A 13715-nucleotide genomic window follows, 5' to 3' on the forward strand; every position below is an offset into this window, starting at 1 on the left:
CTCTGGGGTCCTTCCTGTTGACTTGGAGATGCACTAAGCAGACAATGTAACTATTGGTTAAGTTTTCATTTCTCTCTTGTTTTAAGTGGATTTATGGAGTTAAAATCCACACCCCGATGAGTCACCCTTTTAAAGTATGCAGAGTTGTGCGGTCCCTGCCACAGTCGAGGGGAGAGCCTTTTCAGAACCACAAACGAGCCCTTAGACCTCTTGGCAGTCACTCTGCAAACTCCCCGTCTCCCCAGCAGCTGGAAACCCCCGGTTACTTTCTGTCCTGAAAGGTTTGCCAATTTTGGGCACTTCATGTGAATGGAATCAAACACTGTAGGGTCCTTTAATGCTGGATCCTTTAATTTCGCATGTTTTCCTGGTCCATCCACAACATGGTATGTATCTGTACTTCACTCTCTTGCTGTCAGGTAATTCACTGTGTAGGTATATGCCACATTTTCTTTCTTTTATTTATTTATTTATTTATTTTCACATTTTCTTTATCAGCTCCTCAGTTGATATGTCTGTTGCCTTTACCTTTTTGGCTGTTGTAGTGCAGGGAATTAATTACTCACTGTGACCCTTTAGCATGGTCTGTAACCTCTCACAGTGATTTGGTAGAGCCATGTTTGTGATCTGCCTGAGGGACTGGACAGCTTGCTAATAATGTCCGTGAGGTACAGGGCACAAAGGAGGCAGTGGGATTATGCTAATAATGTACATGAGGTACAGGGCACAAATGAGGGGGTGGGATTATGCTAATAATGTACATTAGGTACAGCGCATGGATGTGGGGGTGGGATTATGCTAATAATGTACATTAGGTACAGCGCATGGATGTGGGGGTGGGATTATGCTAATAATGTACATGAGGTACAGGGCACCAATGCAGAGGTGGGATTATGCCAATACAATACACGGAGCCCTAATCAGGGGATTTCTCAGTTTTGCCGTCTTGGTAGCTTAAAATGAACCATCCCAGAGACAGAAAGAGGAGATGGGAGCAGAACAGGTCTTTGGACCCAGGATCCCTGCACTGAGGACCCCCTTGACCCAGGAGACAGAGCTGTACCATCAAAGGCAGTGAGAGATGGCAAGAAGCATCTCTTGGATGGCAATGGAGGCAACCGAGCCAGGAGAGCAGCAGGAGAAGGTGCGGCGGGCTTCCTGGGAAAGCCTGACCGCTGCGGAGCGAAACAGTGCTGGTCCTGTGCCAGCCTCGCCATTGCTGCCAAGCTTGAGCCCCTGTAGAAGCCACTGCCAGTTCACTGTGGAGAGTTTTGCTCCTTTTTGCTGACCCTCTCCTTTACCAGGCACGATGCCCCTCCCCAGGAGCCTGTCCATTCTGAGACAGTGTCTGAAGTACGCTTCTAAGGAGCAGCTCGCTGTACGTCTTCCAAGACAGGTCGGTTGGCTTATTCTTTTGGCAGCCTGTGATATATTCAGTATTCTTCACCAACACTATTAATTCAGAAGTATTCATCCGTGTTCCGTGTTCATTAGCCAGCTTCTGCGTGCGCATGGCGGCATAGATGTCGCTTTTCATGGAGTTCGTTTTCCTTGATTGAATAAGTATGGTGAACGGCCAGATTTCCTGGCATAGATGGTGAACACTGCCAGCCTTCACCTGGTGTTACAATGGTGTCCGGTCAGTTCCTGGAGCCTTGTTTTCTTTCCCGGCTTTTCAGTGCCGCGTGGACGTCTTCCTCACTAAAATTGGTCTTGATCAAATGCTACCTACCTCTTGAACTGGGTGAACCCTGACCAGTTGTTTTTGGCACAGCGGTTCTGTGTCCCTTTCATCTTTTGTTCTTCGGTGTGTTTCCGTATGTTGCCCTTGGGATCCTTCAGAAGGGCAGCTTGCGGCTGAGGATTGCCTTCAGGTCTTCCAATGCCAGGCCTTTCCACCTTGTAGTCAGTACTTCATGTTGTCTTCTTGAGCAGCCCTGGAATTCTTCAGTCCTTTTACTTCATCATTTCTTTCTTTCTTGTGCTTCGCAAGTTTCAGTCTCCTGACATATTTTGATCTTTTTCTTTTTTGTTGTTTTTAATTAAAAGATCATTTTATTGGGGACTCTTACAACTCTCGTTACAATCCATACATTGATTGCATCAGGCATGTGTGCACATAGGTTGTCTTCATTCTTTTCTAGACATTTACTTTCTATTGAGCCCTTAGTATCAGCTCCCCCCCATAACCCCTTGATAGATTATAAATTATTATTATTATTTATTTTAATCATTTTATCAGGGGATCATACAAAATTATTATTATTATTTTCGTCTCTCACATCGACTGCTGTCTCTATGCCCCCATGTTTTCTGTTGTTCTTGCCCATGGAGAGCGGTTTATGGTTATGTGTCGATCATTTTGATCAATTTCCCCTTTTCCCCATCCTCTCCCCCACTTCCCCCTATCCTTCTGGTATCGTTTTTCCCACTCCTGTTCCTGAATTTTGTGTGTCATGAACCCCCATCTCTTATCTATACATCTGTGTACATGTTCCAGTCTAGTCTGAATTGAGAAGCAGCACTGGGGTCATGGTAGTGGGGGGTGAGGAAGCCTCAAGGAATCAGAGGAATATTGTGTGTTTCATCAATGCTGTACTGCACTGTGATTGACTCATCCCTTCTCTGTGGCCCCTCTGTGGGGGGATGTTCCATTGTCTACAGATGGGCTTTGGGTCTCTGCTCCAACCCCCCTCGTTCTCAACAATAGGTTTTTGTTTGTTTGTTATGTGCCTTCTGATTCCTGTTACTTGGTCCCAGTGAATTATGCATATTTCTTCATGAACACACCGGTTAGTGTGCTTCTTCCACGTGGACTTGTTGCTTCTCTGCTGCATGGCCGCTTGTTTAACTTCAAGCCTTTAAGACCCCAGATGCTGTATCTTTTAATAGCCGGGCACCATCCACCTTCTTCACCACATTTGCTTATGCACCTGTTTTGTCTTCAGTGACTGTGTCGGGAGGGTGAGCATATCAGATTGCCAATTTGTTAGAACAAAGTGTTCTCGTATTGAGGGAGCATATGAGCAGAGGCTTGAAGTCCGACCACTACCACAGTGTATTGCCAAATAAAGATATGTACATAGGCCAGTGCCTCTATTTTTGTGGATTAATGTATTTATATATGTGCACACCGATGCTTATACCTCCATCCATTGCTTTGCTTCCTAGGCCGTTCCTCTGTTTGCTTTTACCTTCCTCCTGCTCTACATCACTTTCCCCCTAATTCTTCCTCTTCGCTAGTTTGCTGTTGCTCTGATACCCCCAGGATCTCTGTCGTCTCTTTGTTGTTGACTAATCCCTTAGTGTTCCTGTCTATGGTGCTGCCTGCTCACCGCACCCTTCCCCTTCCCGCCCCCAAGTCTCCCCCGGACTGTTGGTCCCGCTGATTTGTCCCTGGGCTTGCTCCCCGTGCCTGTCCTATATAAGGGGGCACACCACCTGTGACATAGACCAAGCAAAAAGAAAGCAAAAGATATGAAACAGAAAAAGAGAAGGGAACGAGAGAGAGAGAGAAGAAATATGCATAATTCCAAGTCTGTTTGCTGACCTTCATGACTATGCCCCCAGTGGATGTGGGGGTCTTTATTGCCTTTTTAATGATCTTGTACTTAGTTGGTATGTAACGTCCTTGATATTATCCCACACAGATGATATGCCACATCCCAAACTCACCTGCTTCTCGGTCTTTGTTGATCATTGTGTCAAATCTGTTCTTGAGATGACCTCTAACTTCAGTGGGGATAACTCAAGGACACTGGCTCTCGGGACTTGTTTTCATTTTCTTCAGCTTCAGCCTGAACTTGCATGTTAACAATCTATGGTCTGTCCACAGCTGTAGTCAATTGGATTCCTTTGTATCCATCTGGTTAAGGTCTACCAATGTAGTTGCTGTTTTGTTGTTTAAAAAGAAAAGCATTTGCAACGAATGCCTCATTGTTCTCACAGAAGTCTATTGTGCAATCTTTGGGGTCATTTCTATCACCAAAGCTGTTCTATCACATTCTAAATGTTGATCCTTCCTTTTCCTTTTTAACTTTTATTTTAAACGTAATTTTCTCCAGAGCCATAAGTTCCTACTTCTTCAGTTTCTTCTGGGAGATCTTTTACTTCTTTGCAGCCTTCTTTTCAGGTTTAGGAACCGTTTGTTCCATATCAGCAGGATCATCTCAGTGTGGCAGGGGGAGCTCACGTGTGGATTGATCGGACCATGAACGCTGCACATTCAGCATCGCATCTTGGGGGCCTTGTTCACCTGGATGTGCTCAATGACCAGAGAATCCACATCAAAACCCTTCAGTTCAGCAGTACTCTCTGCATTTTTAACCATGTGCAGCAAACATTCAGCACTCTCTGGGGGCTACCGACCCTGGGTCCAACCCCACTGCTTGGTCTGGGCACACCTACCAACTCCACCATAGTAATGTTGGAAGGGCACACACTGCTTGTGCACAGTGACATCTTGCAAATATTAGGTGGTTTCCGGGTATGCGTACCCTTCAAGGGCTGGGCAGTTTTACGGGTGTTCTTAAAATGGACCTGAAGATTTGGCTCTCTTGAATTGCATGATTTTGTGTTTTCTGAGTCAAGTGAGTAGTGAACCATTTTGGCAGATCCCCTCAGGCCGCGATGGGAAAGAGCTGATCCTTCATCTTCGTTTTAATTTTTCTCACTCCAACTGCCAGTAAATTATCGATGCAATTATTAATCTGTTCCATACTCCACAATGGGCAAAAGTAGTCAATTCCTTTATGCAAATGCAGTGATTTATTTACCATGGCTCTTCTAGACATAGCCGTGATAACTGCCCCTGCACAACCCTTTCTTGATGAGCCTGTGTAAGAGACGGTGGGGAAACACTAATAGGATTCCACCGCGAGTGCTTGTAAAAGGATTTCTTGTGAGTACCATCCTGCTGGGTATAAAATGAGCTGACTCAGAAGCTCGAGGGGGTGAACCCTACTACCAGCAAAAGGAGAGCCCATCCTTAGTCCTCTGAGAGCCCTACACGCTGCACCTCCTTGTTCCAGGAGACCGCTTCGACAGCGGAGGGGCACCAACTGCAAAAGCAGGTGCCAGAGGAGGAGGGCAGCGGTCTCTCCAGTCCACAGAGCACGGAAAACCAAGTGCTGCAGGGCATGAGGCGAGTGTATGGAGTGGGGGTGCCTCTGGGTACTTAAATGGGGGGAGCTGGGTTTGCTGACCTATGGAGCTAAGCGCCTTCAAGTTGAGGGTTGAGTCTTGTCGTGGAATGGTGTGCCCTTCAGACATTTATTAGTGGCCCTAAAAGAGTTTAGTAACAGTGCCCAACCAAAGCAGAGACCAGGACAAGAGGCTGAGAGCCAGAGAGAGGCCTTCCTGAGGGCACAGCAGAGAAGGGACTCCCCTGACTGGACAACAGTAGCCTTAACTACCTTCTCACCTGACGTGTAACCAGTTAACTTCCCTAGTGAACCCATAATTTCAAGCGTTGTCTGTGCGTGTGTGTGGCCAGTGCAACTAATTATTGGACCCAGCTGAAAAGTAGTGGTATCGGCGGCAGCACAGTACAAGTAGAGTGTGCTATGGAAGACAGGGCTTTTATCTTTGGCATTAGTGATTGGTGCATAAATTCGAATCATTGTATTAACTGTTCTTCCTTGTAGATCTGTAGCTATCATTCTGTAATTAACCGTGTTGTCTTTTGAGATGGCTAGATCTTGAAATGTTCTTTTAGACTATGAATGTAACATCACTCCTCTTCCATTTGTCCTTCCTGGCATAGTAGACTGTATGATTGTCTGAGTCAAAATGGCCCATACCAGGCCCTCTCTTAGTGGCTTTTGAGGGAGTATTTATTTATTTTTTAACCACTGGTTTAGCTTATGTTCTTATTTTCCCACTTGGTGGTTACTCCTTTAATCGAATGTAGAACCTAAATCCTAAACCCATTTTCATGTTGTTGATGTTATCTACCTTTTTCCATTTTGTTAGACTTTCCCCCCCACATTTTGCTCTAACTTTGAATTCAAGCATATGAGTATGTTCGTCCAGGTAGACTAGAGAAACAATTCCAGGGACATTCATAAATGTATAAGAAAGAGCTATATATCAAAGAGTAATTGTATATTAAGAAAACACCCAGCCCAGTCCAGATCAAGTCCATAAGTCCGATATTAGCCCATATTATTCCATAAATCAAACTTCAGACTCACGACTCACACAGCCACACCCAGTGATGCCAGATGTAGGAAGATCACAGGTGGGTACAAAATCTTCTGGATCCAGTGGCAGTAGACACATTTCCAGGGCTCAGGCTGCCATCAGCATGGCTTCATGTGGCTTATCAACAGGAAAGTGAAGCAGGGAGAAAGTGTGTCCCACCTCCAGGGAGGAAGAGAGAGGAAGCTCCCAGAATCCTAATGAGAACGGCCACGCCCACAAGGAGGCATCATCAGGCTGTGACCTGATTGACAGGCTAGACTCCATGCCTACACTTATTTATCAAGTTGACACGACATTATGTAACAACTACAAAGAGTAATAATCCTATTGAGTTTATTGGCTAAATGTCTACAAGGTAGCTGTTCTGTATTTCAGGACTGTTATAATACTCTGTTTCCTGCATTATAACATTACCAGGGTAATTGTGATTTACACCTTCTCTCTTTATACTGGAGATTATGTAAAGGTCCGACCTATTCAGAAATACTGATTGGGACACATGGCTGATAGGAGTGACTTGCTGGCCTGTTGTTGTTCCTTGAGCATTGCACGAAGTACCGGACACTTATTTCTCTTACTGTCTGCACAGCCTCTTCCAGAGAAATTCGTGGTGAAAGGTGTTGTGGACCGGTTTTCCGAAGAGTTTGTGGAGACCAGAAGAAAAGCTTTGGATAAATTCTTGAAAAGAATCACAGATCACCCCGTGCTCTCCTTCAATGAGCACTTTAACATTTTCCTCACTGCCAAGGTAAGGCCGGGAGTTTGCGTGTTCCTCCCCCAAATCAGCGTTCTGTGGGCTGTGTCTTAAAAATCCATGTGGTCTCTCACAAGCCACCTGCTTGAAAGGCCCCTGCATACAGCAAGTGCCACCAGCGTCTCTGTTTTTCTGATGCCTGTTGGTATTAGCGACACTTCCGTATTAGAATCCAGGAAGAGGGTGGGGAAAAAAGCCTTGCAGAAGAGGAAGTTGGAATATTTTCACTTGTCAAAAGCAGAGAAAAGCATTTTCTTATTTCACTTTTCGGCGATCCGACCTGATCTGCTCAACAATAGTCCCGAAAGGGAAAGAGCATTGGGCACCGTTGAGCAAGGGATCCTTTAGAAGACGAGGAAACCGACCTCAGGGAGCTCAGACTTGTCCAGCGAGGTCATTCTTCTGCATGGAGGCTTTGAAATTGGGTCTTGTGGTTTGGGAGTGCAAACTTCCTCTTTCTATTATGCGGCCTGGTCAAGAGTCCTTCAGCGTTACTTGGCTGCTGCCATGTTCCCATTAGGTAGACATTGTCCAAAGAATTGTTCTACACACTTGACAGGTTCTTTATAGTCAAACCCAAGTTGAGTGTTCGCTGGCTCTCTGGGCATTTCCCTGTCCCCTGTTGGCAGATCTGGCCAGCAAGCCCACGGTGCCCCCTGTCGTTGTCGGAAAGGGGGCCACGTGCTCGGCTTCTCCTTCCAGCCCTGTCGTTTAGTGTCAGGCACCACATTCCCATATTCAAGCCCAGGGTATTCTGTTCCACGTTGGCCCAGGGTTTTGAAGGTCAGGTATTTTCCACTTTTCTTTTTCAAAATGGCCAACATTGAGACGTGTTGGCAGATCGTGCTGGTCGGCTTTAAAGACCACAGAGAAGATAGCACTCCACAGCAGAGGAACCACATGCATGGTGATTTAGCTCTTTGTTGCTTCAAGCCTCAGTGGGCTTTGGGCCTCTTTTTCCCCAAAGGCCTCTTCCTTGAAGGCCTAACTTGTATTCTTTTCCTAAATGAGAAGCTCTCAGTAAACGGATCCTCAGGGATAGTTCTATGGAGTTATTCATGAGGTAAAATTAATCTTCTCCAAAAGCGTAGTTCATGATCTTACCTAAGTTATAGGTCAGTTGTCCAGAATGGTCTGTAAGTGCAACCATTTTTATTGGACATCCCCCCTAAAAAGGGGGAAGGGTAGTAATCTATGCAGGAAAGATTTGTGGGGATAGTACTTACTCATTTATGGGCAAAGCAATATAAAAAAAAATTTTTTTTAAAGACCCTTTAATGTTCTAATCAAGATCCAACTTTCATGTGAGTGAGTAAATAGGAGTTAGCTTTAAACAGGACACATTCTATTCCTGTCTTTTTTTAATACCAGGAACGCAGGTGGGTGAAGGGAGACGCCGGGCAGTGTGAGATATGACAAAGTAATAATTTATAAATTATCAAGGGTTAAGATGAGCAAGCCTGGGGTATAGGCTACATGATGAAGGATTTGAAATTGGAGATACAGATAAGAGAGTGGAGATAAGGACAGGCAGGGCCGTGCCGGGGAAGGAGGACGTGGAAGGAAGGACCCTGTGTGTGACTGAGGACCTTCTATTTGTCCCTGAACCCTCCTCAGGACCTGAACGCCCACAAGAAGCAAGGGATGGCCCTGCTGACCAGAGTGGGCGAGTCCGTCAAGCACGTCACCGGAGGCTACAAGCTGCGAAGCCGGCCTCTGGAGTTCGCGGCCGTAGGCGACTATTTAGATACGTTTGCCCTCAAACTCGGGACCGTCGATCGAATAGCCCAGCGGATCATCAAAGAAGAAATCGGTGAGCTCTTGGTTGAAATCTGGGTCATGCCCAGAGCTTGTGTTTATAGAAATGGCATCCACGAGTGCTCGTAGGCAGACCCAGATGGCATGTAGAGTTGACTGAATTAGACCCCTTGTCCCTTCAAAAACGAACAGATTCAAGGTGTGGAGGAAGTACTGAGAGCTGGACTCTGATTTCGCACCCCATCCTTTGTCCTGCATCTCAGCCTGGCACTTGCTTCTCCCATAGTCAACGACCACATCTAAGCCATGTGTCAGGGCTTTGGGCCATTTTCAATCTCTCCACTGTCGCTTAAAACGAAGCCTGTTGCCAGGGCGCCTAACGCATAGCTGCCCTCTCGCACTTGGGTACTAACCAGAAACTCAGCAGTTGAAGCCCACCGGCCGCTCTACAAGAGAGCGATGTGGCAGCTTGTTTACATAAAGATAGTCCTGGAAATCCCATGGGGCAGTTCTACTCTGCTCTCCATCTACAGGTGGCTGTGAGTCACAGTGACCTTTTTAAAGGTAAAGAGTAACTTTAGCTTTAAAAGTCAAGACACCCACCCAACTGCCCTCCATCCGTTGGCTGACCGACTCACAGCCATGAAGTCCATTTGGACGCATCGCAATCCTGCAGGACGAGTAGAAGTGCCCTCCTGGGTTTCGACACTGTAACTCTTTATTGTAGTAGAAAACCTCTTCCCTCTCGAGGGCAGGAGTGGTTTCAAACTGCCAACCTTGCAGTTAGCAACCTAACGCATTACTCTACACCAAAGCTCCCTTCCTTCACCCAAAGGAAGACTAGTTTTAAACACACTTGGCCATCTTTTCTAATAGGAAGTTTGCTCAAGAGGATAGCAGAGTGACCTGTGTGGGCCAAGGTTATGACACTGAGCGATTAGGCTTGAAGTGGACTCACCTGCCTCCCCCTGCTGCTTTCCAATCCACTTCTGCTGACCTGGGGAATGCTGGGCCCTTTCTTTGTCTTTTTGGCTCTTGCCACCGCTTCCTCCCCACGCACTTTGCTGTGTCCTGGAATGTTGGGACCCGTTGCTGCTGATACTTACTCTCTTCTCTTTCACCCGATGACAGTATCATGCGGGCCCTGCAGCAGGTTCTGAAGATAACTTCAGGTACTCTCCACACCTAAGGGCCATGGTCATTAAATTCTGACTGTACCAAGGTGTTGGGATGACACCTGACTGAGAGTCAGTCTGCTTATGTAAGACATAACAGACATACAATGTTTCTTTCCATTATGACTTTTTTTTTTAACTTGAAGAACATCCCCCCCATGAGTCTACTTTGGGAATGTAGCTGGTGGGGTTTTTAAAGACGTTGGGTGGATACAGCTTTACCACATTTTGTTAGGAAGCAGGTGGACCTCTTGTCCAGAGGTACAGCGTCCATCTGGACCTGGCAGAGTGGACGCATGTTACGATGTTACCGGGAGAATGGCCAAAGAAACATACCTGGTGGTTGCCATTTGTCGTAATGCTACCCAGCCAGCCCGCTGCTCTCTCTGCCCGATTCAGAGTACCTGGTGGAGCTGAGAGAGTACGGGCCTGTGTACTCCACGTGGAGCGCCCTAGAGGGTGAGCTGTCCGAGCCTCTGGAGGGCGTGTCGGCTTGTATCGGAAACTGCTCCACGGCTTTGGAGGAGCTGACGGATGACATGACGGAGGACTTCCTGCCTGTGCTCAGGGAATACATCTTATACGCTGACTCCATGAAGGTACGTTGCCTTCTTCTAGCACACTTACGTGCCAATCTTGGTCGTACCTCAAACAAAACAAAAGCCCAGTTCTAAAGCCAATTCCAACTCATCCTGACCCTGTAGAGCAGCGACTCTCAACCTGTGGGTCGCGACCCCTGCATGGGGGTCGAACGACCCTTTCACAGGGTCGCCCGATTCATAACAGGAGCAAAATGACAGTGATGAAGTAGCAACAGAAATAACTTTTTGGTTGGGGGGTCACCACCACATGAGGAAGGGTGGCGGCACTAGGAAGGTTGAGAACGGCTGCCGTGGAGACTGCCCGTCTCTCTGGAGCAGACAGCCTGTGGGCGAGCTGGCAGGCGTGAACTGCAGAGCTTGCAGCTTGGAGCTCAGTGCCTCGCCCGTGTAGGTGACCTTTGCCTATGTGCAGGCAGTACAGGTTTTCTTCTTTGGGGGGCGGGCGGGCAAGATCAGACCCATCGAGTGGCATCATGGACAGATCAGTAGAATGCACGTTAAACCAGGTGCATGAAGTTAATGAAGGCAAAGTGCTTTTGAGTAAATTCTTATTTTTCCCTGGGAGTCCAAGGAGTTAATATGTTAAATGAAAACGTGACATGGGAGAAGAATAACGGAATAATTTGACCTTTCTGGAGATTAAAAACAGAAACTCTGGAAGATAACGTAGGGAATCCTGGCAGACAACACCAGCAGCAGATGGACAGTAGAACAAATGTTAAAATGCCAGAAACGTGAACAAAAAGGCCACAGAGGATTTGTCTCGGAGGCCTAACTTCTGCCTGAGGAGAACTTTTGATGGAGAAGCGGAGAACCTGAGGGACAGAAGTGAGGGGAGAAATGAACCTGGCGAGCCCTCCAGAATGGAAGGACAGGTGTCTCTCGACGGAAAGGACGTGCTACCTGCCCAGGGAAAGGAATGGAAAGAGAGCCACACAAACGCATTCTTGGAACTAGCAGCATGCCAGGATGGGCTTCCCAGAGCGTTAGAGAGGGCCAAGGAGTCGCAAGGGAAGACGGAGGAGGGGTGGCGGAAGTGAGGTGCAAAAGGAACGAGACCGGCTTGGGGTTAGCAGCAATGCGTGAGACGAGAGAGAAGCATTATGAGGACGCATTCTTCCCGATCTTGACTTTAGTGTGCAGAGTCAGGGCGGGGAGCAGGGTCAAATGTTTCGTTTGTCCACTCTGGGTCTGCTGGCTCTGCCGCTTGTGCCCCAGACTGTATTGGACTCCGGGAGAGCATCCCAGGAATCCCAGGAGGGTGGCACTATGTACAGAAAGGGGTCAGTCTCTGTAATCAACCAAAAAATGTTGAGAGCGAAAGACGTGACTCAGTACTGAGTATCAATGCTCCCAAGCTCCCTTCATACTTCTAAAGGATGCCTCTCAATCATTAACCGGGGTTTGGGGCCGATGGAGGGCATCCTTGTACGAAGGACCAGGTTAGGCATTGGCACCAGTCTCTGGAGAGAAACCATTGGGTTGTACAAATGGGAAAGCAGAAAGTCGTGGCGTTGTGACACGATTATTCCATGGCACGAGTCTCTTGAGAGAGCCCTGCATTGCACAGGTAGAGCAACAGAAACTCGGGGAGTTGTGAGAAGATTCTGTGGCGGCCATCGAATCAGTTCAGACTCGCAGTGGCCTGTGTGTGTCAGGGTGCAACTGTGTTCCATAGCGTTTTCAGTGGCTCGCTTTCCAAGACATCTTTGGGTGGACATAATCCTTGTCATTTGGTTAGCAACCACGCATGGTAGCCGTTGGCACCACCCAGGGACCACCACTTGAGAAGGGTGTGAACATGCTGAATGAAACATTACAAGTCTGTACAAAGGCAGAGAGAGTGGCATGAGTCCCATGTGTTCGTCACCCTTGCCTGAACTTACTTCATCTGGTAGGAAATGTGAAGTTCGTCACAGGTACTAGGTCATGACTATCATAGAAGATATGGGTGCTATAGCAAAGTGGGTGAAGAAAACAGGTGGTGTCCAGATATCAGGAAGAACAGGACCTGGGTCCTAACTAAAGAGGTGGGGGAACTTTCTGCTCAGGCAAGCAACCACCTCAGTGAAGTGTCAGCTAGATCCACCCAGAGGAAGGAAGCACTCTAGCCCTTGTGAGCAAAGGATTAAAAATATTAAACTACAGTATTGGAGGGGAGAGTTGCATTAGAACTCAAGTTCTGAGCACCCAGCTTGCAGAAGGCTCTAGATGACAGTGAGAACCCCAGATCCACGTGCAGCGTCCCCGCTCAGGTTCAGTCTCCATGGAACTCTCGGACCACTACCAGACACGGGCGTCGTTTGTGCTCAGAGAGTCGTTTGTGCTCAGAGAGCTTCGGGAAAGGATTGCTGCAGCTAGAGTTAGTTTACAAAGTAACTTCTTACCATTCGAGTTAGTTTACAAAGTAACTTCTTACCATTCCTTCTCCCTTGGTCACGTGTTTCACTTGTTCTCAGTTTTTAATCTTATGCCTTCTTTTGGATTGCAGTTTATCTGTGTTTTACTTTGTTGTTGCTGATGATCTGGCTTTTTTGGTATGCTTTTCTTTACATGAAATCCTGGATAGGAAAGTCTATAGAGACAGTAACTGGTTTAATAGATCCTTAGGGTTATAACAGGTGAGGTCAAGGGGGTCGTGGGTAGCTAATGACAATACAAAAATGAAGAATATGATCTAAAATTGATTCTGATCCTGATTACGCAACTCTTTTAAATAGATTAAACCATTGAATTTTGTCATTCATAAAGTATACGCCAATAAAACAGTTAAAAAATAAACCGTGGGCCGTGGAAACCGGAGACTTTCTGATAGAGTGAATTACTGTTCCTTATACTCTACCGTGCAGTTAGCAGAGTGCTTTCAAAGACAGCACTGTGTCTGGTTCCGTTCTCACAGTCGTCTGAAAGTAGTTTGTACCCCTTCTCTGTAAAGTAGAAGGGGGCAAACGTATATCTCAAATGTAAGGTCATTAGCCTGAGATAACTTTGTTGGTAAGTGTTGACAGTGAAGCTTAAAACCAAGGCTTCTGGCTCCAAATCTTCAATTTGTCCTCCTCTATCTTATTGTGTTTCTTTTTCTAAATCGAGATACGCACAAAGCATTTTTAATCCTGAGTCGGTAATGAGTATAGAAATCTATCCCAACATGTTTCAAGTGAACCCGAGTATTTTGCTTTAATTATGAAGTCAATAGTATCAAAAATAATTTTTACAATCCCT

The 13715-nt window shown here is 46.6% G+C and overlaps 1 protein-coding gene across 1 annotated transcript in view; it reads left to right on the top strand.

The window, feature by feature from the left end:
- The window catches only part of SNX30 (sorting nexin family member 30), a 102902-nt gene that overhangs the window by 68044 nt on the left and 21143 nt on the right, over positions 1 to 13715 (top strand). The window contains exons 4-6 of the mRNA XM_004710943.2: positions 6794 to 6952; positions 8576 to 8771; positions 10291 to 10490. Of these exons, the coding sequence (XP_004711000.1) occupies positions 6794 to 6952; positions 8576 to 8771; positions 10291 to 10490 (555 nt within the window). The remainder of the gene's footprint in view (positions 1 to 6793; positions 6953 to 8575; positions 8772 to 10290; positions 10491 to 13715) is intronic.

The sequence above is a fragment of the Echinops telfairi genome, unplaced genomic scaffold (genome assembly GCF_000313985.2).
Source record: "Echinops telfairi isolate 266 unplaced genomic scaffold, ASM31398v2 ScPeMD7_7410;HRSCAF=8448, whole genome shotgun sequence".
NCBI lineage: Eukaryota > Metazoa > Chordata > Mammalia > Afrosoricida > Tenrecidae > Echinops > Echinops telfairi.